This window comes from Ovis aries, chromosome 5 (genome assembly GCF_016772045.2).
Source record: "Ovis aries strain OAR_USU_Benz2616 breed Rambouillet chromosome 5, ARS-UI_Ramb_v3.0, whole genome shotgun sequence".
NCBI classification, from domain to species: Eukaryota; Metazoa; Chordata; class Mammalia; order Artiodactyla; family Bovidae; genus Ovis; species Ovis aries.
Genome location: NC_056058.1, coordinates 947,145 through 970,713, shown reverse-complemented (window position 1 = coordinate 970,713; position 23,569 = coordinate 947,145). Strand labels below are relative to the sequence as shown.

General features: G+C 43.6%; 2 protein-coding genes across 5 annotated transcripts in view; one reads left to right on the top strand and one right to left on the bottom strand.

Annotated features, from left to right (window-relative positions):
* RNF130 (ring finger protein 130) overlaps positions 1 to 21,281 on the bottom strand; it is a 183,523-nt gene extending 162,242 nt beyond the window's left edge. For all 4 annotated transcript variants that reach the window (XM_042250853.1, XM_027969274.2, XM_027969275.2 and 1 more), the window contains exon 1: positions 20,630 to 21,281. In XM_042250853.1, coding sequence (XP_042106787.1) covers positions 20,630 to 20,876 — 247 coding nt within the window. In that variant the 5' untranslated portion in view covers positions 20,877 to 21,281. The remainder of the gene's footprint in view (positions 1 to 20,629) is intronic.
* On the top strand, positions 491 to 19,716 carry LOC121819715 (small ribosomal subunit protein eS6-like). The gene has a single exon (XM_042250857.2). The coding sequence runs from the start codon at positions 494 to 496 to the stop codon at positions 1,241 to 1,243; it is 750 nt and encodes a 249-aa protein (XP_042106791.1). The 5' UTR covers positions 491 to 493; the 3' UTR covers positions 1,244 to 19,716.
* Positions 21,282 to 23,569: the final 2,288 nt, after the last annotated feature.

Sequence of the window (23,569 nt, the reverse complement as noted above, 5' to 3'; positions counted from 1 at the left end):
GCAAGTAACCCCATGCACCAGTTACTGAGCCTGAGCCGCAACTAATGAGTCTGTGAGTCACAACTACCAAAGCCCGTGAGCCTAGGGCCTGTGCGCCGCAACAACAGAAGCCGCTGCAGAAAGAACCCCAACCACCGCAACAGAGCAGCCTCCACTTACTGCAACCAGAGGAAGCCCGAGTGTGGCAACAAAGACTCAGTGAAACCAAAAAAAAAATTAAACCAACCAACCCTTCAACAGTTTTCTATTCCTCTTGGGATAACGTAAAAAATTGGAACACAGTCTAAAAAGTACTGACCCACATTTTCATCTCTGCTATATAGCATTCTCCCCCTTACTCTCTAAACTCCCCCTTACTCTCTAAACTCCCCTTTACTCTCTAAACTCCCCCTTACTCTCTAAACTCAAGCATTCCAAGGCTGCTGTTGTTGTTTTAACTATTACTTTCAGGTCTCTTTTTCATGGTGCCTCGGAGGCTGTCGGCCGCCTCAGAATGAAGCTGAACATCTCTTTCCCGGCCACTGGCTGCCAGAAGCTCACTGAAGTGGACGATGAACGAAAACTTCGTACCTTCTACGAGAAGCGTATGGCCACAGAAGTCGCTGCTGACGCTCTGGGTGAAGAATGGAAGGGTTATGTGGTTCGAATCAGTGGCGGGAACGATAAGCAGGGTTTCCCCATGAAGCAGGGTGTCTTGACCCATGGCAGAGTTCGCCTGCTTCTGAGTAAGGGGCATTCCTGTTACAGACCAAGGAGGACTGGACAGAGAAAGCGCAAATCTGTGCGGGGTTGCACTGTGGATGCCAATCTGAGTGTTCTCAATTTGGTCATCGTGAAAAAAGGGGAGAAGGATATTCCTGGACTCACTGATACTACAGTGCCTCGTCGCCTGGGTCCCAAAAGAGCTAGCAGAATCCGCGAACTTTTCAATCTCCCTAAAGATGATGATGTCCGCCAATATGTTGTGCGAAAGCCCCTAAACAAAGACAGTAAGAAACCTAGGACTAAAGCACCCAAGATTCAGCGTCTCGTGACTCCACGAGCTCTGCAACGCAAACGCTGGTGTATTGCTCTGAAGAAACAGCGTACTGAGAAAAATAAAGAAGAGGCTGCAGAATATGCTAAACTTTTGGCCGAGAGAATGAAGGAGGCCAAAGAAAAACAGCAGGAACAGATTGCCAAGAGACGGAGGCTGTCCTCTCTGAGAGCTTCTACTTCTGAGTCTGAGTCCAGTCAAAAATGAGATGTTCTAAGAGTAACAAATAAATAAGATCAGACATCAAAATAAATAAATAAATAAAAGAATATCACTTTCAGTTTTCATATATGTTCCTAGCCTAAACTGGTCTTCCATTCCATGTCCCTCTTTGTTTAATATCTGCTCATGCTTTATCCTCAGCTTAAACATCATTTCTTCAGAGAAGTATTCCCTGACTAACCTAGACTGGGTTAATATTCTCATTTATGCTCTCTCAGTGTCTTGATCCTTTCCCCAAGAATTATTATTAAATAGTTCTTGTGTTATTATTTGTTTAATGTCTGTTTTCACCACGACACAATACACAGGGGCTGACTTACCTTGCTGCTTGCACCAGACAGAATGCAGGAACTTCTTGTTCTGCCTGCTATATACTTCCTGTTCAGTTGCTAAGTCATGTCTGACTCTTTATGACCCCATGAACTGCAGCATGCCAGGCTTCTCTGTAAATCACTATCTCCTACTCATGTCCACTGAGTCAGTAATGCCATCCAAGCATCTCATCCTCTGTCGCCCCCCTCTCATCATGTGGGTGAAGTATTGGTGCTTCCCCATCAGTCCTTCCAATGAATATTCAGGACCGATTTCCTTTAGGATGGACTGGTTTGATCTCCTTGCAGTCCAAGGGACTCTCAAGAGTCTTCTCCAGCACCACAGTTGAAAGCATCAATTCTTCGGCACTCGGCCTTCTTCACAGTCCAACTCTCACATCCATACATGACCACTGGAAAAACCATAGCTTTGACTAGATGGATCTCTGCTGGCAAAGTGATGTCTCTGCTTTTTAATACACTGTCTAGGTTTGTCATAGCTATTTTTCCAAGGAGCAAGTATCTTTTAATTGTGTAGCTGTAGTCACCATCCTCATTGATTTTGGAGCCCAAGAAAATGAAATATGACAGTTTCTCCACATTTCCCCCATCCATTTGCCATGAAGTGACAGGACTGGATGCCATTATCTTAGTTTTTTGAATGTTGAGTTTTAAGCCAGTTTTTTTCATTGTCCTATTTCACTTTAATTAAGTGGCTCTTTAGTTCCTCTTCACTTTCTGCCATTAAAGTGGTATCATCTGCATATCTGAGGTTACTGATATTTCTCCTGGCAATCTTGATTCTGGGATTTCATATGATGTACTCTGCATATACGTTAAATAAAGCAGGGTGACAATATACAGCCTTGATGTACTTCTTTCTCAATTCTGAACCAGTTTGTTTCATGTCTGGTTCTAACTGTTGTTTCTTCTCCTGCATACAGGCTTCTCTGGAGGCAGGTAAGGTGGTCTGGTATTCCCATTTCCTTGAAAATTTTCCAGCTTGTTGTGACCCACACAGTCAAAGGCTTTAGCTTAGTCAGTGAAGCAGAAGTAGACTTTTTTTTAACTGCCTTGTTTTTTCTATGATCCAGCATTCGTTGGCATTTGATCTCTGGTTCCTCTGCCTTTTCTAAACCCAGCTTGTACATGTGGAAGGTCTCAGCTCACATACTGCTGATTTCTAGCTTGAAGGATTTTGAGCATAATCTTGCTGGTATGTGAAACGAGTGCATGAAGCTGACAGAGGATGAGGCCCAGGAGCTGAGGGCACCCCAGCTTCACCACTGCAGTCGGCCACCCTGGAGCCGCTGCCCATCACGGAGCCCGTCTGCCACCCAGGGGCCAAGGGTACCGCAAGCTTTCCACTGCTGGGGCCGATCTGCCGCCACTGCTGGCCCTGCACATGTAACTGGGGGCACGGATCACTACATGACTCCCACCTCCGTCTCTGAGGTGATCTTTCTGAAGCTGCTTCCCAAGCCGGCGATGCTTCTTCAGGCAGCATGTCGTCCCGTGGTGCCCATCTCTGCTCCAGAAACACGTGCTCCTCCTCGCGTCGCTGCGCGCCAGGGCCCCGGCCGCAGCCTGCAGTCCCGACCATCGGCCGGGGCGCCCGGCGGCCTAGCCCCGCGGAGACTCGGCTCCGGCCGCCCCCCAGCAGTCAGCATTCTGCGCGAGCAGCACCACGGCCGCTGCTGGGGTACTGTAAGCCCATTATATACGAGGTGTTTAAGAATTACCTGCTGAATGAGTATTTGAGGCAGCTGTCCCACATGAGTTTAGGATTTCTGATCCAGATGAACTACAGTCTGGTGACAACACTGAAAAAAGAAACTGCATCACTGAAGGAACTTTGAGGAATCATAGAAGAAACGTATCAGAAAACTGACCTGTGTAAATAGCATTTCATTGTTTATAAACTGATAAACAAGGGCTGTGGAAGTTATGAGTTCCTTAGGGTACTATTAATCCTTAGCAAATGTCGGAAATAATTACTAAAGCAATAATTTCTAGACACTTAAATCATGGGATGCCTACACAGGTTCACTATGTGCAGAGGGATGAGTAATGCTCTCCATCCCCAGATGTCTCCATCTTGATCCTTGGGACCTGTGAATACGTTAGGTTACATGACAAGAGGGAATTAAGGTTGGTAATTGGCTGACTTTAAAATAAGTGGGTGAAAGTGAGTACCACTCAGTCATTACCAACTCTTTGCCACCCCATGGACTGTAGCCCTCCTGGCTCCTCTGCCCAAGGACTTCTCCAGGCCAGAACACTGGAGTGGGTTGCCATTCCCTTCTCCAGGGTAACTTCCCCACCCAGGGACCGAACCCAGGTCTGCTGCATCACAGGCAGAGCCCTTACTGTCTGAGCCCCCAGGGGAGCCCACGTGTAGGGTTACATGTGGGTGGGCCCAATGTGATCACAGGGTCTTAAGTGTAGAAGAAAGGTGGAAGAGCCACAGAAAGCTCTGAAAAAAGCTCACTACTGATTCTGGAGAGGAAGGGGCCATGAGCTAATGAATGCAGGCAGTCTCTAGAAGCTGGAAAAAACAAGGAAACGGATTCTCCCTCAGACCTTCTATAAGGAGTGCAGTTTTGCCCAACACCTTGATTTTAGCCCAGTGAGACCCATTTAGGAGTTCTCACTCCCAGAACTGTAAGGTAATAAATCTGTGTTCTTTTACGCCACCTGGTTTGAGATAACTGATCACAGTGGCAACAGGAAAATAACAATACTATGGTTAAGCCATAAAGACTTCTTCTCCTTCCCAGCAAATCAGGAACAACGTAAATACAATATATATTTTTTTAAATCAAAGAACTTGATTGGCTTTTACAACATAAGACAAAGAAATCTGTACAGTACTAAATGCGAAGTCAATAAAATAAATCAGTAAACTGTGAAATGCCCATTCCACTCCCCAGAAGTGCTGAGTCATGGAATACTGTCAACCATCTTAGGCGGTTTTTAGGAACACACTACAAGGGTCTGTTCATTCACACTCTTTGATATTTGATACTTTCATCAATAACCTACATCAGTGTTCTTAACTTTGGGTCTATGGACCACACTTGAGGCTTCAAGAGGCATCTGAACATCCTAAACCTTACTGAAAACTCGGTGTATATATACATGAATAAGTACTTTTCATCAGAAAGGTCCACAGCTTTCATTGAAGTCTTGAATCCACAACCACAGAAGGTTAAGAACCACTTAGATGGAGATACAGAAAGTATGCTCATCACGCTCATGGGTGACACACAGCTGCTATGAAGAGTAAAGACTGGATGATCAGGATTCAAAAAGTATCCTGAAGGGCTGATGACCAGCCTAAATCCAGAAAATATAAAACCACTCGATTTAGGGCAACCTCTATGAAAAAGTCCTAGGAAGTCTAATCAGCAGTAATCTCAGTATGAGTCAGTGGTTACGGCTACCAAAATAACCTATATGACTCTAGGCATGTGTTCAGAATGATGAGGAAGAAAGTAGTTCTATTCTCTTCTGTACTGGTGAAACCAAATGCAGTACTGTCCAATTTTGTTTTCTCTTTGCATTAATTTCTTACGGCTGCCATATCAAATGACTACAAACCTTGTGGCTTCAGTCAGCTCAGTTCAGTTGCTCAGTTGTGTCCGACTCTTTGCAATCCCGTGGACCGCAGCACGCCAGGCCTCCCTGTCCATCACCAACTCCCAGAGTTTACTCAAACTCATGTCCATCGAGTCAGTGATGCCATCCAACCATCTCATCTTCCGTCGTTCCCTTCTCCTCCCTGCCTTCAATCTTTCCCAGCATCAGGGGCTTTTCACATGAGTCAGTTCTTCACATCAGGTGGCCAAAGTATTAAGAGTTTCAGCTTCACCATTAGTCCTTCCAATGAATATTCAGGACTGATTTCCTTTAGGATGGACTGGTTGAGAGTCTCCAAGGGACTCTCAAAGGTCTTCTCCAACACCACAGTTCAAAAGCATCAATTCTTTGGCACTCAGCTTTCTTTATAGTCCAACTCTCACATCCATACACGACTACTGGAAAAATCATAGCTTTGACTATATAGACCTTTGTTGGCAAAGTAATGTCTCTGCTTTTTAATATGTTATCTATGTTGGTTATAACTTTTTTCCCAAGGAGTAAGCGTCTTTAATTTCACGGCTGCAGTCACCATCTGCAGTGAGTTTGGACCCCCCAAAATAAAGTCTGTTACTGTTTCCACTGTTTCCCATGAAGTGATGGGACCAGATGCCATGATCTTCGTTCTCTGAATGTTGAGTTTTAAGCCAACTTTTTCACTCTCCTCTTTCACTTTCATCAACAGGCTCTTTAGCTCTTCTTTGCTTTATGCCATAAGGGTGGTGTCATTTGTATATCTGAGGTTATTGATATTTCTCCTGGCAATCTTGATTCCAGCTTGTGCTTCTTCCAGCCCAGCGTTTCTCATGATGTACTCTGCATATAAGTTAAATAAGCAGGGTGACAATATACAGCCTTGATGTACTCCTTCCCCTATCTGGAACCAGTCCATTGTTCCATGTCTCGGTTCTAACTGTTGCTTCCTGATCTGCATACAGATTTCTCAAGAGGCAGGTTAGGTAGTCTGGTATTCCCACCTCTTTCAGAATTTTCCACAGTTTGTTGTGATCCACACAGTCAAAGGCTTTGGGCATAGTCAATAATGCAGAAATAGATGTTTTTCTGGAACTCTCTTGCTTTTTCAAAGATCTATCGGATGCTGGCAGTTTGATCTCTGGTTCCTCTGCCTTTTCAAAATCCAGCTTAAAAATCTGGCAGTTCACAGTTCATGTACTGTTGGAGCCTGGCTTGGAGAATTTTGAGCATCACTTTACTAGCACGTGATTTGAGTGCAGCAGTTTGAGCATTCTTTGGCATTGCCGAAAACTGACCTTTTCCAGTCCTGTGGCCACTGTTGAGTTTTCCAAATTTGCTGGCATATTGAGTGCAGCACTTTCACAGCATCATCTTCAGGATTTGAAAGAGCTCAACTGGAATTCCATCACCTCCGCTAGCTTGTTTGTGGTGATGCTTCCTAAGGCCCACTTGACTTCACATTCCAGGATGTCTGGCTCTAGGTGAGTGATCACACCATCACGATTATCTGGATTGTGAAGATCTTTTTTTGTACAGTTCTTCTGTGTACTCTTGCCACCTCTTCTTAACATTTTCTTCTGTTAGGTCCATATCATTTCTATCTTTTATTGAGCCCATCTTTGCATGAAATGTTCCCCTGATATCTCTAATTTTCTTGAAAAGATCTCTAGTCTTTCCCATTCTACTGTTTTCCTCTATTTCTCTGCACTGATCACTGAGGAAGGCTTTCTTATCTCTCCTTGCTATTCTAGGAACTCTGCATTCAAATGGGTGTATCTTTCCTTTTCTCCTTTGCTTTTCGCTTCTCTTCTTTTCTCAGTTATTTGTAAGGCCTCCTCAGACAGCCATTTTGCTTTTTTGCAGTTCTTTTTCTTGAGGATGTTCATGATCCCTGTCTCTTGTACAATGTCATGAACCTACATCCACAGTTCTTCAGTCACTCTATCAGATCTAATCCCTTGAATCTATTTCTCACTTCCACTGTATAATCATAAGGGATTTGATTTAGGTCATACCTGAATGGTCTAGTGGTTTCCCTAGTTTCTTCAATTTAAGTCTGAATTTGGCAATAAAGAGTTCATGATCTGAGCCACAGTCAGCTCCTGGTCTTGTTTTTGCTGACTGTATAGCGCTTCTCTATCTTCGGCTGCAAAGAATATAATCAATCCAATATCATTACTGACCATCTGGTGATGTCCATGTGTGGCTTAAAACAACATAAATGGACTGTCTCCTAATTCAGGAGGGCAGAAGTCAAGATCAAGGTGTCAGTACAGTTGGCTCCTTCTGGAGACTCCAAGGGAAAAACAGTCCTGTGCCTCTCTCCTAGCCTCCAGTGGTTGCCAGCAATCCTTGGCACTCCCTAGCTGTGGCAGCATAACTCCTATTTCAACCTCTATCTTCCCATGGCCTTTATCTTCGTGTGTTTCTCTGTATTCTCTCTTCTCCTTATAAGTCACTGGATTTAGGGTCCACCATAAACTAGTATGACCTTATCTTGATCCTTAACTACTTACATCTGCAAAGATGTTATTTGCAAATAAGATCACATTCTGAAGTGCCAGGTGGACATGAATTTTTGTGGGACATTACTGAACTCACTGTATCCTTTAAGTGGAATGCTGTGTTCTGTGGTTTAAAATACTATATTCTTAAGAACAGAAATAAGAACATGAAGTCTAAGGGTTAGAGGACTTGAATCAGACAAGGAAATTAACAACTGTCTACAAATTTTTGAACCAATTTTTCTTCTGCAGATGAAAAAAAGACTTTCTAACGTTCTGTTTTCCAGAGATGAATGTGGTAGATTTCCATCACTCATTTGTTCAAGTGTGAGCTGTAAAACCACTGGATAAGAATGCTGAGGCCTCAGATGAGTGGCTAGACTTGACGATTACAGATGACCATTAAGTTCTTAGATTCTACAATTCCTTCCCCATGTCTCCATCTCCATGGCCCTTTTAACTGGCCATTATACAGAATCAAGGAGAAGGCAATGGCAATCACTCCAGTATTCTTGCCTGGAAAATCCCATGGACTGAGGGGCCTGGCAGGCTGTAGTCCATGGGGTCGTGAAGAGTTGGACACGACTGAGCGACTTCACTTTCATGCACTGGAGAAGGAAATGGCAACCCACTCCAGTGTTCTTGCCTAGAGAATCGCAGGGACAGAGGAGCCTGGTGGGCTGCCATCTATAGGGTAGCACAAAGTCGGACACAACTGAAGCGACTTAGCAGCAGCAGCATACAGAATCAAAAAACCATAAAGCTCTATTAATACAGCAAACATCATGTGAAGAGTAGGAGGTAGAGGTGAGTGGGATATCAGCAAGAAGGCACACATTGTAAAGAAAACATAAGAGGCCCTAGGAGCGAGAGTATCAAAATACAGGTAGCTTCAGCACAGTGAGCAAGGGAGAGATGAATGGCCTGAGGGAGGGAAAGGCTGGGAACCAGACCAATCAGGAGGTGCCTTGCATACTACAGTAAGGAGTTAGGATTTCCACTCTAAGGATTAGAAGAAGCCACTGAGGGGTAATTTAAGCAAGCAGTGACAAGACTGGGTGAAGTTTCAAGATCGCTGTAGCTACTGGGGAGAAACGTCTAAGAGATGGCAACTGTCTGTACTAAGATGACAGGAGTGAAAATGGCAAGCAACAGACAGATATGATCCACCCTGACAGTAAACTATGAAGGATAAATCAGAAGTGGAATGTAAGAAAAAGAAGATAGGGTGATGCCTAAATTTGTTTAAATAACAAGAGTGGACTGCGATGTCATTTGCTGAGATGGGGAAGACTAGAAAACAGGTATTAGTCACTCAATCATGTCCAACTCTTTGCAACCCCATGGACTGCAGCCCACTAGGCTCCTCTGTCCATGGAATTCTCCAGGCAAGAATACTAGAGTGGGTAGTCATTCCCTTCTCCAGGGGATCTTTCCGACCCAGGGATTGAACCTGGGTCTTCTGCATTGCAGGCAGATTCTTCACCATTTGAGCCACCAGGGAAGCCCCGAAAACAGTGGTAGTAGACAGAATATATATACACGTGTGTGTATGTATATATATATATGTATGTGTGTATATATATACACACACACACACACATCAAAAGCTCCATTTATCAATCTGGAGATGTTCTTGGGAAATTTAAGTTAAAAATACCAAGTAGGCAGTTGAATATATGAATCCAGAGCTCAGAGAAGACTAGGCTGAAAGTAAAGACATAGGAAAATGACAGGAGAAGTGGCAAGAGGAAAAGCTTACTGTAAACCAAAATGTCAAAAAAGGAAGAATCAATTATTGGAGGACACATCTTGCTAATGGACCCACAAAATAAATCAAGATAGAGCACAGATGCTGAGACATGTTTTACAACTATGGCGGCTCAATGTTAAGACACTGAGTGTTCATCCAGGGGAAGGAGCTCTGGGGAGGCTTCTCTCACTGCTCCCTGTGTGTCCGCCTCTACAATGGCTCGCCCTGCTACAAAACAAATGCTGAATGCTATTTTTGCTTCTGGCCTTTTTTCTGCTAAAAGCAAAAATCCTCTTGAGGTTTCTTTTGGTCATCAAAAATAGGTACTAATGTAGGTCTTTCATAAAAGCAAAATGGCATAAGATGAACTTTCGAAAAGTGGAGATTACCCATAGTTAAGTCTTCATGCTTTAAATACAGAATGATTTTCAATAGGGAAAACAAAAATAAAATAAAAGCATTAATATCATCATCATAAAAATATTATAGAAAAGTCCTGTCCCTTTCTAGGATTCACTAACTGCTCAAAATGATGCCACAATGATGCCACACATATACCCTGAGAAAACCATAACTGAAAAAGACACAGGTACCCCAGTGTTCATTGCAGCAGTATTTACTATAGCTAGGACATGGAAGCAACCTAGATGTCCACTGACAGATGAATGGATAAACAAGTATGGTACATATATACAATGGAATATTACTCAGCCATAAAAAGGAACATATGAGTCAGTTCTAATGAGGTAGATGAACCTAGAGCTTATTATACAGAGTAAAGTAAGTCAAAAAGAGAAAAACCAGTGTCGTATATTAACGCATATATATGGAATCTAGAAAGATGGCACTGATGAACCTATCTGTGGGGCAGCAATGGAGACTCAGACATAGAGAACAGACTTCTGGACACAGGGGGCGAAGGCGAGAGTGGGACAAATGGAAAGAGTAGTATGGAAGAATACACATTACCGTATGTAAAACAGAGAGCCAGTGGGAATTTGCTGTATGACTCAGGGAGCTCAAACCCAATGAAGAGCGGGATGGGGTGGGAGGCGGGAAGGAGGTTCAATAGGAAGGGGACGTGTGTACACCTATGGATGATTCATGCTGATGTATGGCAGAAACCAACACAGTACTGTAAAGCAATTATCATTCAATTGGAAAAAACAACAACAACAACAACGATGCCATATTTTAGCTTGATTCCTGTTAAGACAAGAATACTTGGTCTTAACTCTTTTCTTATTGGGGAAAAACATGCACTTTTCAGCATATTTCTAGTCATCTCTCAGTTTTCTACTCATTCTAACCATGGTTTGGAATTAATTCAATTTTTCTTGAAGTTAGGGAATAAACTTTATAAAAGAAATCAACTTTAGACACTTACTTGTTCCCTTTAGAGAGTATGACTTTCCCTCTGTGAAGAAGGTTTTATATTAAAAATAACTTCAAAAAAAAGAGAGAAAAGAAAATGAGAAATGTTACCCATGATCCAACAGATATAACACAGCCATTTTTATTTCTGCATATTACTTTGAGTCCCTGTCCACTGTAAAGATATTACTTTTGTAGGCTATACCTAACTTTCACATGATCCCCTTTAATGGCTGTGTAACATTCCACGAAGCAGATCATTCATAACTTACTAAACTCACTTTAGAAGTGGTACAAGACATGGTGGAAGTATGAGCTCTGTAGTCAGACAGACCTACATCAAATCCAAACTCTTCTGAATCACAAGATTCAGCTGGTGGATTACCTCACTCACTTTAATTTGTCCAACACTAATTATCAGTACCACCCTCCTATGTTCCAGGCTCAACAGTGAGCACTGAGTATACAAAAGTGGACACCAGGATCTCTGCCTTCAGAAGCAAATAAGATAGGTACACAATTTCCAACCATATTAAGTGTTATAAACAAAAAACCAAAAACACTAAGAGACTGGAGTGCCTTGAATTCCCCTCCACAGAATGAGGATACCGTACCACCTAGCGCTGTTACAAGAATTCAACGATACTACATGTACAATACTTGGCACCACTCTTGGCAGAGAGTATGTACCCAATATATGTTAACTATATCACTGTTTGGGATAAAGAGGGATCACCAAAGCAGGAAATATCGTCCTCTCAGTACACACTTTCTTCTTTTCTCTATCAATATAAATCCTACACTTTTTCAGGTTTGAGTTTACTGCTAGAAGTTTGATGTGGGTCTTTTAAAAATGTACTTATTTTATTGAAGGATAATTGCTTTACAAAATTTTGCTATTTTCTGTCAAACTTCAACATGAATCAGCCATAGGTATACATATATCCCCTTCCTTTTGAACCTGTCTCCCCATCCCACCCCCTAGGTTGATGCAGAGCCCTTGTTTGAGTTTCCTGAGCCATATACCAAATTCCTGTTGGCTACCTATTTTACATATAGTAAAGTAAGTTTCCAATTCAATGGACATGGGTTTGGGCGGACTCCGGGAGTTGGTGATGGACAGGGAGGCCTGGCGTGCTGCGGTTCATTGGGTCGTGAAGAGTCAGACACAACTGAGCAACTGAACTGAACTGAACTCACCTAAGTTTCCATGTTACTCTTTCCATACATCTCACCCTCTCCCTCTGTCCGTAAGTCTATTCTCTATGTCTGTTTCTCCATTGCTGTCCTGTAAATATCTTTAGTACCACTTTCTAAATTCCATATATATGCATTAGAATATGGTATTTATCTTTTTCTTTCTCACTTCACTCTGTACAATAGATTCTAGGTTCATCCACCTCATTAGAACTGACTCAAAGGCGTTCCTTTTTAAGGCTGAGTAATATTCCACTGTGTATATATACCACAACTTCTTTATCCATTTATCTGTCAATGGACAGCTAGGTTGCTTCCATGTTCTAGCTATTGTAAACAGTGCTACGATGAACAATGGGATACATGTGTCTTTTTCAATTTTGGTTTCCTCAGGGTATATGCCTAGGAGTGGGATTGCTGGGTCATATGGTGATTCTATTCCTAGTTTTTTAAGGAATCTCCATACAGTCTTCCATAGTGGCTGTATCAATTTACATTCCCACCAACAGTGCAAGAGGGCTCCCTTTTCTCCACACCCTCGCCAGCATTTACTTTTTGTAGACTTTTTGATGATGGCCATTCTTATCAGTGTGAGGTGATATCTCATTGTAGTTTTGATTTGCATTTCTCTAATAATGAGTGATGTTGAGCATCTTTTCGTGTGTTTGCTAGCCATCTGTATGTCTTCTTTGGAGAAATGTCTGTTTAGGTCTTTTTCCCACTTTTTGATTGGGTTGTTTTCCTGGTATTGAGTTGTATGAGCTGCTTGTGTATTTTGGAAATGAATCCGTTGTCAGTTGTTTCATTTGCTATTATTTTCTCCCATTCTGAGGGTTGTCTTTTCACCTTGCTCATAGTTTGATGTGGGTCTATTTTTAGAACCATTTCTCTCCTCGTCATGTTCAAGTTTCCTTTTATCTCCGTGAACAAACTGAGTATATTTATAATGGCTCTTTCAACACCTTTATTTGCAATTCCATCATTTGTCCCACTTCTGGGACTGTTTCTGCTGACTGTTTTTCTGTCTGGTTATGGGTCATATTTTCTCTACTTGGCTTGTCTGCTCATTTTTTATTGGATGCTGGTATTGGATTTCATGTTTTTGGGAGCTGGACTTTGTTGTAATCCCTTCGGATACTGTGAGGGTTTGCTCATGATTAGGTACTTTAAATAAATCTCATCCTTTTAAGATTTGCCTCTAAGATTTGGTAGGTGGGTCCAGAACAGGCTTTTCTCCAGGGCTAATTTAGCCTTACTCCATGCCTCATCCATTAGGTCTTTCTACTTTGATTAGTGAGAATATGAACTATTCCCAGCCTTGTGTGAACTGCAAGAATTCTTCCACCTGCTAATTTCTGACAGCTCTCCATAAAACAAGCAGAACAGTACTCAATCAAAGGCTTGAGTGAACGAACCCCTTGCAGCCCCCTCCTCTCCTGTACCTGACCTCCTCACACATTCAAGCCTACTCAAGCTGCCTTCACCTCTCTGAGCTCTGAACTCTGTCTCATCAACTCAGGAAGACCACTAGATTCTTTCTGGGTTCCCCTTCCCTGAGCTTCAGTTCAGAAACTCTCCAGGAGGTAAGCTGAGGCAGTCACAGAGCTCTGTTATTTATTTCCTTTCTCTCAGGGAGCACTGTCCTGTGCTGTTTTCTGACCTATTTCTAAAATTGCTGTTTCATAACTGTCAGGTTTTCCAGTCACTTGAGGTGGCAAGGTAAACCTAGTGTCTGTTATTCCATTATGGCTAGAGAAAGAACTAATCAAGTTTAATTTCAACTTCCACATTTTCAATGAAACCTCTCTAGACTACAAGTCCAAATAATTGCTCATTTCTCTGATCTCTGTACCATTTACTGATCTAGCATACTAACAGAGGCCCTATAGTATACTCTATCAACACCCCACCATCCCCATCCCATCCTACAGATTCCAGCAACACCTGCCATCAGTTTCACTACCAGACCAAGCACCACAGGGTTAAATGCAACCACATATTACAGTGGCTTGCTAGTGCCAGGCACAGTTTGAGGTATTTGGTTAAAACAAAGACGACGCTGTCCCTAATTTCCAAGAGCTCACAGTCTGGGACAACTTAGGAATCAACTTCTCACCCATAAATCCATAACATAGTTTTAATGGGAAAAACTAAGGTATAAATGAACCTTTAGAACATGGATTGTGGCTTGTCAAAAGTTTTCTTAAAGGACTAGAGAACAAGTAGTTGAGGCTTGCAAGTCATACAGGCTCCTGTAATAACTGCTTAACTCTGTCGGTAAACCACAGAGCCACAGACACGTGAATGAACGGACATGGCTGTATTCCAACAAACTCTGTTTACAATACCATGCGGCTGGTCCCGTTGCTGGTGTCTGTAGACAGCCTGCACCATCTTCTACAACGGCACGTCCTATTTGTGCCATCCTGACAAGTTCTCTTAGGCAGGAATTGCACACCATATCTTCCACACACACACCACAGAACCTGCATAATGCAAGCTCAGAGGAGTTTATAAAGGACTTTTTAATTTATGTCATTTGACATTTGAAGGGTTCCCTTTATTTTGTTCAAAATTGCTTCCAACAGTAAAGAAAGCTACACTTACTATGACTTATGGAAAAGAAATCAATGTTTAGTGCATAAAATACTCTAAGGATGATAAAACAAACAAATGATGATCCTGAAAACTTAATTTCATTTTGTAAATAAGTCAAGGTTGCTATACTTAAAACAACCAGCTCTGAGGATTGGTACGATTAGGTACTTCGAATAAATCTCATCCTTTTAAGGTTTGCCTCTAAGATTTGGTAGGTGGAAATGCACCCCAGAGGTGTGGACATGGTCCAAAACACTACCAGACTTCTTTGAGAATTATCTAAAGAGAGAATTCACAAGCACATTAAAAGACTGCCTCAAAAATAATTTTCAATTGTCAAAATCTATCCAGAAAAGACAGACATTTGATAAACTGTATGCATTTTCCAAATGGTTCAATCAAAAAGATAACCTCACAAAACAAATTCTGAAAGTGTTTAAATTTTTCATTGTTGCAAAATATGTATGTATACATAGAAACATATACACCCCCATGTGACTGGCATTAAAAGAACAGTATCCTTTTTTTTTTTTTTTAAGAACAGTATCCTTAATGGGTATATCTGGTACTTTGTTTAACGAGGTTCATCTTACTATTTTACAGTTACACCTTGTTCAAGATGGAGGGATCTTACAAGCCATCTAATCTAATGCTCCTTCAAATGAAGGAGTTCCCTTTTATAATATTCAAAGCAATGCTTTGTAGTTTGTTCGTCTCTTAAAAGTCATATTCAGAAATGAACATGGACTAACAGTGCGCCTGGCCTATAATGAAGTGGGACCTGTGTTACCCAGGATACGATGCTCACATGCACGCAAGAGCAGAATGGGCTGGTCAGCGAGTGAACAGAGGCTTTGTCCTATGACATGCAGCTCGAAGCCTTATTTCCCCTCAACTCCTTTCACTGCAGCTAATTTTTTTTTACCCAAATTCAAGACTATATAATAATTTCTATTAGCTTTTCTCTTAGTTTCAGCCCACCATTCCATACATTGAGATCCTGAGGATCCTGCCATCCAATATTTCAGTTAAATATGTCACGTCTTTATCAAATCACTGGCGCAACAAAGACCTTCACAATGTGAAGAAGAGCAAGATGAAAACTCTAAGGCAGAAAGTATAGACAACACTTTGCTATAAAGAGAAACAGAAAGATGGAACGGAGGAAGGATGTATATATTTGGTGGGGAGGTTTAAAAATATATACTCAAATTTTATATGCTAATGAATCATCCAAAAGCAAAGGAAAAATACAAAATGTAAAAATATTTTCTAAATTGTTAAAATTTAATACAAATACAATTTATCATATATTGCTTGGTTATCTATTTTAGGTCAAAATTTGGTTTTTAGAGCCTCCAGCTCCTTCTGAATTATCTTTCCTTTCAGGGTCTCTGATTCCAGAATAACACCTACTTTTTTTCTGAATATTTTGATATCTCTATATCCGGTAGCCCCTGCCTTTGGCATTATACAATCTAACATTTCATGGTCCTTTTCATCCAAGATCTTGCTTCCACATCGATTGCCTTCACTCTAAAATCAGAATTTTAAAAACCAAGTTTATGTTTAATCCAACAAAATCACATATATAAAACATAAGAATCTAAGTTTTTAAATGTTATGGCATCCCTTTGGTCAACCAGATGACCAAAAAAAATTTATTACTTGGTAAAATTGTTCTCCAAGGATTAAACATCCAATCCTGAACATTTCTATGCAAAATGACTAGTACCAAATTCTTCCCACCAGCATATTTGCATATAAAATGACATCATCAACAACAGGGCCTCTCTCCCAACCCCCACCTCCAGGCTCAAACAAAAAGTTAGTGTGCACACACACAAAGCACATCTACAACGTCCGTTCCACAGTAAGTGCTGGCTAGGCTTCACATTTGTTTCCAGATCTACGCTCACCCTTCGAGTAAGTTAGTAATAAGAAAGCAACCATGGACAACAACCAGGATCTGTGAATAAATAGAAGGCACGTTCCTGCAAAAGTTCACTTCAAAAAATAAATTCTTTACAGTTAAAATATGAAATTTTTTATCACCAAATAAATCTCCATTTAAAATGTACTCTAATGATTAAGAATGTATTTTCAAAGTACAACACTTGTTTATGAAATAGTTTATAAAGTTTAACACTTTTCAAAACGTACTTCTAAAAGACCAAAGCATTTAGGAAGAAATTGCCACATTGCTCTTTAAAGATATAGGACAAATAAATCTTGCCCAGTAATTCATACATGCCTAATTTACAGAAATAATGACTCACTGGAAAAGACTCTGATGCTGGGAGGGACTGGGGGCAGGAGGAGAAGGGGACGACAACAGAGGATGAGCTGTCTGGATGGCATCACCGACTGGATGGACGTGAGTCTGAGTGAACTCTGGGAGTTGGTGCTGGACAGGGAGGACTGTACTGCTGCGATTCATGGGGTCGCAAAGAGTCGCACACGACTGAGCGCCTGACTAAATGCAAAATAACTAGAAAGGTTTTTACTGTCACAACCAAGTCAGAGAATTAAAACGAGTTATCATGTTAAGCCCTAGGAAAACTTACTTTTGTCTTTATATTCACCAAACACTTGTCCTCAAAATTTTTATTAACTTCCCATCTATTGACCATGGCTGGTTCTTTTTTTGCCAGTAATTCTGTCTCCTAACTATTTTTTTTTGAAATTTGAACATCACTTTGTTTAGTGTCAACACTCAGTAAATCTTCAATAAACACATTAAGAATTCTCTTCAACTTAAAATTACAAGCAGGCAAGAGTCAGAATATATTATTTTTTCTAAAACCACTAAAATTTGAGATTAAATCGAGAATATCATAATGTGAAATAACCAAATATTCAAATGTTAAGCTATTTTCTTTTTTAAAATTGAGGTATAATAGACATACGGGCTTCCCTGGTGGCTCAGATGGTAAAGAATCTGCCTGCAACGCAGGAGGCCCATGTTCCATCCCTGGCTCAGGAAGATCCCCTGGAGAAGGAAATGGCAACCCATTCCAGTATTTTTGCCTGGTGGGCTACAGTCCATGTGGTTGCAAATATCCAGACACGACTAAGTGACTAGAGTACACTGGCATAATAGATATAAGCCATTTTCTTAACTATGAAAAATTTTAACAGATTTCTATCACCATTCTTGTTTTTTAAAATACATTCCTAGGACTTCCCTGGTGGTCCAGTGGTTAGAACTTTGCATTTCCACTGTGGGGGTGTGGGCCAGATCCCTGTTCGGGGGAACTGAAGATTCTGCATGCTAATGATAGCATGGCCAAGAAACCAAAACAAGAAAACAAAATACATTCCTAAATTTCTGCTGCGAAAGCACAAAAACTTCTTAGATTTCATGTTAGTCCATTGACTTAGAAACAGTTTATAGGCAAACTGACATAAAAATGCCACTAGACCGTGAGCTTCAGGGAGAAAAGAAAGAATTTGTTTTGCTTATTTCTGGGGCCCATCCCTCTTTCCTAATACCTTGGGTGGTGGCTGGGACCAGCAGATTTTCAATTAGTATTTGCTGGATTGAAAGAACCTATGTGTGCAGATCCCTTAGTAGAAAGCCAGACCCAAACTACCTGCAGGATGCCACCACCGAGGCCATGAAAAATCCTTGAGCAATCTCATGTGTGGATACAAAATGAGTCCCTAGAGAACAGAGGAAATGAAGAGAAGACAGACACCCAGGGGAACTGACTATAGACTCAAGTTTCCAAGACTGCTCCAACGTATTCACTTTGATGCCATGTCTGAAACTCCACCAATTTATAGAGATTCATTTAGGTTAACAAATCTCCTCTTGTAAGAATGTAGGCACCATTTAAGCCTCTCATTAACCTTGTGTTGTGCTGTGCTTAGTCGCTCAGTCGAGTCCAACCCTTAGCAAATTGCCAGGCTCCTCTGTCCATGGGGATTCTCCAGGTAAGAATACTGGAATGGGTTGCTATGCTCTCCTCCAGGGGATCCTCCCAATCTAGGAATTGAACCCATGTCTCCCACATTGCAGGCAGATTCTTTACCATCTAAGCCACCAGGGAAGCCCCTCAATAAACTTAAGGTATAACTAGTTCACCATTCCCTTTTGCAGACAAAATTGAGGCTAAAATGCCAAATTACTTTCCTAAACTCACACAGTACTTCGCCAGTAACATAAGGCTTAGGTACAGCACAACTGAAACCTCCCCACTGACGGAGGAACAAGACCAGCCTTTACCACCCATCAGTGTCCAATACCCTTCTATACAAACACCTAAAACAAGTTTTGCTTGGAATGACAGGCAAGAAACAAGTAGTTTCAGAACACAGATCACTTATCAGGCAAGTATCTAAAGTGAGGATCATGGTTTCGAGGTGCCTAGAGGAACCCAAAGACAAACCACAGATTTCAAAATACTGCACAGGGCCAGTTCTTGTTCCAGAACAGTTTGCCTTTCCCTCTTCCTCCCCTTCCACGTGACCCTCACAGATCTCAACCCCAGAAAACAGGCTACCATTGTCAGTGCCACAGTTTGGAAACATTTTGTGTCCCAAGCACAGTGACTGGCACAGAACAAGCAAGCAAATATTTACTGAATGAACCAAAGGCCAAAGTTGTTACTGTGGGCAAGGCAGGACCCTAACTGCCTTTTTCTTTAACAAAGTGGAGATGAGAAGTGCATACTAAGCAACTGATTACTGATGTAAAAATGAACGTTTGAAACGAAGGTGTAAACTGGGGAAAGGCTGGTGAAAGCCCTTCCTGATTCTTCTTCCCTAGCTGCTGCTGCTGCTGCAAGTCACTTCAGTCCTGTCCGACTCTGTGCGACCCCATAGACGGCAGCTCACCAGGCTCCCCCGTCCCTGGGATTCTCCAGGCAAGAACGCTGGAGTGGGTTGCCATTTCCTTCTCCATCTTCCCTATCTAGATTGCTTCAAAAAACAAAAAAAAACAAAAAAAACCCAAAAAACCACACAGCTTAGCATGTTCGCATTCAAACATGTATCTCAGAAGTGGCATGATGTTCTAATAGTTTAGAGTATAAAAACAAACACCTTATGTAGGTTGCCTAGTTTAGGTCATCTTAACATGAAAAGCAGCTTTAAAAAGTCCCCTCTCAGCACTGTCAGGGTGAGAGTGGGTAGAGATGGAGAAGATAGTAGACATTTTTCCATAAAGCCTGCTGTGGGCCAAAAACAAAATCATACTCCACAGTGTGGGAAAAGTTTCTTTCAAAACATTACCAGAAATTTGTACAAATATATGCTTTATACCAAATTATTAAAGAGCAAATGATAGGAAGACGTAAGATCAAGCCAAATGGCTTCAAAGACAACTCTCAAAAATTTTACCTATTTTCCCTCTGGCAGACTCTCACGACCTGAAGACTTGGCTACAGGTTCCAATTGGTATCGGATTCGTCGTAACGTCAGATGTTCAGGCGTCAAATTACAGTAAAGCTGGTGGGGCACAATAAGAGCCAAAAGCAACACCGAAGATGCCCATTTTCCTCCTCCACTCTCCTTCCACTTGTCACATAAGAAAAACGGCACGTTTTTACAGTAGAAAAGGGCCTCATCCTTCCAGATCAATACAGCGCAGTCTGTGATTTAGGGAAGGAACCTGTGCGGTTTCCGAAATACAGGTTGAGACTTCATCCATCATGAACTAGTTTTGCGCTCTTCCACCACCTCCTTTGTCTGAGCTGTCCCTGCAAACTCGCAGTTCAATGCCTTCCTGTAAACAAGCTAACTGAACCCAGGGGGGAAAAAGCCTTTTTAAAAAGAAGAGAAGAACCCAATACCGCGTCTGGAGCCTCATTGCCAGCAGCGAACGGGGCGGGGGAAGGACACGACGGGAACCTCGACCCTGGGGCCGCCCGCCGAGCGGCGCATCAATCCGGGCGGGGTGGGGGCGCCGCATCCGCCGCCTCCGCGCCCGGGCTGTGGCTCCTGGGGGATGAGGGCCGACCCTTCCCCCCTCCGCCGTCCACAGCTCCTCTTTTCCCTGCCAGGCACTCACCTCCATGGATAGGCAGCGGCGCCAGAACCTGGCCACGGACCTCGGCCTTGGGCGAGTCGAGTCCGTAGCGCCCGCGGTCGATGCGGAATGTAAGTGGGGCTCCGCGGCCGGGCTCCTGCACCGTCACGTTGATGAGCGCAGTGTAGTACTCCTGGCTCGCGTTGTCCGCCCGCGCCGGCCACAGGCTGCAGGTCAGCAGAGCGAACGCGGCGAGCCGGGCCGGGCCCGCCCGCGCCGCGCCGCTCATCGTCCCTCCGGCCGCCGCCGCTCGCGGACCGGGATCCCGGGCCGGCGCCGAGAGGAGGGGCGGGCGCGGCCGGCCCTGCAGCGCGAGCGCACGCGCGCGGCCTGTGCGCGGCCGGGCACGAGCGTAGCCCTCCTCGGCGCCGCGGCCCCGCCGCTCGCCGCCCTCACAGCCGCAGGGAGGCGCCCATGGGCGCTTCGGCGAGGACGGCGCGTCAGGGCTCGCGCGGTCGTCTCCTCTCGGTCCCTACGCGGCCGTGTCGGTGGGCCCACTCCATCCCCTGGCCCGGCCCCGCCGAGTGGGGGCGCCTCGTGAGGACGCGCCCGGCGGGGAAGACGCGCCCGAATGAAGGTCCCGGAGCAGCAACTCCTCAGCGCCCGGCAGCCGCCGCGGGCGCGCTCCCCCCCCGCCCCGCCCCCTGCCTGTGGAGTGGCACGGCGCAGGCCTGGGACTCAGCCCCGCCTCCCTGCGCATGCGTGCGAGCCCCTGTCGGCTCCCGCCCGCCGGCACGAGGGCCGTGCAAGCCCCCGTCGCTCGCGTGCCGCGTACCCGGCCATGTTTGTACGTCAGGCCTGATGCGCGTCTGGCTTGGAGCCTGGGGGCTTTCCAAGGGACTGTGGAAGAGTTTGAGATGAGGATACAGAAGAAAAATAGCTAAAACTTTAAAGTTATTTTAAAAATTAAATGTCTGTGGGATTTCAGCTGGTCACCTCCAAGTCATGGAATCAGCATCTCGGGAGAGGGTGGGGAACGCTTCTGTGCAATGAGTACGGGGGCTCACTAGCCCCGGATCTTTAAGGATATCTGGGTTATTCGGAAAGGACATCTACAGACTAGAAGAAATCTCCAGAGGCACTGGACAAGACAGGAATTGTGATGCTCCCTCCTTCCTCCACCGTCTTCCCCCAGCACACACACTACTCTCTCCACACACATACACACACACAGATACACACCCTGTGTCAGTCCGTGTCACTTAAGCTATGGACTTTTCTAAAGCATAAATGAAAGGGAAAGGGCGATTCTAGCTTCAGGTGCAGCTGAACTCAGGAGTTTATATGTTAGTGGGCAGTACACTCATCATTATGATGAAGTGGAGAGGAAGGGAAATTCCCAGGTGGCTCAGTGATAAAGACTGTGCCTGCCAGTGCAGGAGACACAGGAGATGCCCAGTCGATCCCTGAGTTGGGAAGATCCTGTAGGAGGAAATGGCAAGCCACTCCAGTATTATTGCCAGGAAAAGCCCATGCACGGAGGAGCCTGGAGGTCTACACTCTGTGGGCTCACAAAGAGTCAGACAAAACTGAGCAACTGAGCACGGGAAGGAAGGATGGTATCTACTAACTAGCCAAGCTTGGATCTCCTGCGTCCTACGGTGGAAAGGGGATGAAGTCAACCTTGCACAACCAAAAGTACTGAGAATCAGAGAGAGAGGCTACTTCTGAAAGGAAAGATGAGCTGCTGTTTCCAGTGAAAGAGTATAGATGTAGTTCAGGCAAACACATCAGATGTCCACTGGTGCTGCCTTATCAACCTTCTTAACAAGTACTTCCTCCAGTTCCTTCCCTTCCATCCCCACCAGGTTTGTTTGTCTAGTACATGCTCTGTCTTGAGACTGCATTTTATTTACTTGCATACAGTAATTAACTGCAAGGAGATCAAACCAGTCAGTCCTAAAGGAAATCAACCTTGAATATTCATTGAAAGGACTGATGCTGAAGCTGAAGCTCCAATAATTTGGCCACTTGATGGGAAGAACTGACTCATTGGAAAAGATCTTGATGCTGGGAAAGATTGAAGCCAAAAGGAGAAGGCGGCAGCAGAGGACGAGATGGTTAGATGACATCACCGACTCAATGAATATGAATCTGAGCAAACTCCAGGAGATAGTGAAGGACAGGGAAGCCTGGTGTGCTTCAGTCCATGGGCTCAACAACAAATTAAGTGGCAAGATCCTAGGCCCTGTATTTAAAGAGACTCTCTCACAGCTGGACCCCTCTCATAAGGCAAGGAGTCCTTGGACTCAAAGTACTCCTGCTCAGGCACTGAGAGCCAGGATTCCCTTTCCAAACAGCCCTGGACCACTTAGGGCCGACATGGTAGAGCTCTTCTCTAGTGAGGGTTTTCTTACTCTGCTCCTGTCTTTTAACCTGCCCTGCCCTGCCCCTGCTTGAGAAACTCATGCCCCCTACTCACTTGTCCTTACAAAGGTCTTTCAAAGTGCAAGGTGCCTATGCTCCCTGGCACAAGAGATGATTATAGAGACCCAGAGACACCACCGTATTAAATCAGTTGGAGAGAAAGTGCATCTCTTTAAAGCTCTCTTTGGGCCCTTCTGAATTTGTCAAGGAGAAAGTTGGATCTAAAGTGCTTTTAACACTTCTCTGGCACTTGGTAATCCCTCTTTCAAACAAAGTGGGATTAGGTCTTTGTGCACAACCATAGCAGGCACCAGCATCTAGAACAATATTAAAACAACCTGCATTTGGGGTGTAATTGTCTGTAATTTAATGGAAACCTTTCTGTTAAGGCAAGAGGTTTTTCATTAAAAAAATAATTTATTTTAACTTGAGGCTAATTAAAATATTGTAGTGGTTTTTGCCATACATTGACATGAATCAGCTATGGGTGTACATGTGTCCCCCATCCTGAACACCCCTCCCACCTCCTTCCCCATCCCATCCCTCAGGGTCATC

Excerpts from the sequence above, each read along its gene's own strand:
- LOC121819715 (XM_042250857.2), top strand. The coding sequence starts at position 494 with ATGAAGCTGAACATCTCTTTCCCGGCCACTGGCTGCCAGAAGCTCACT.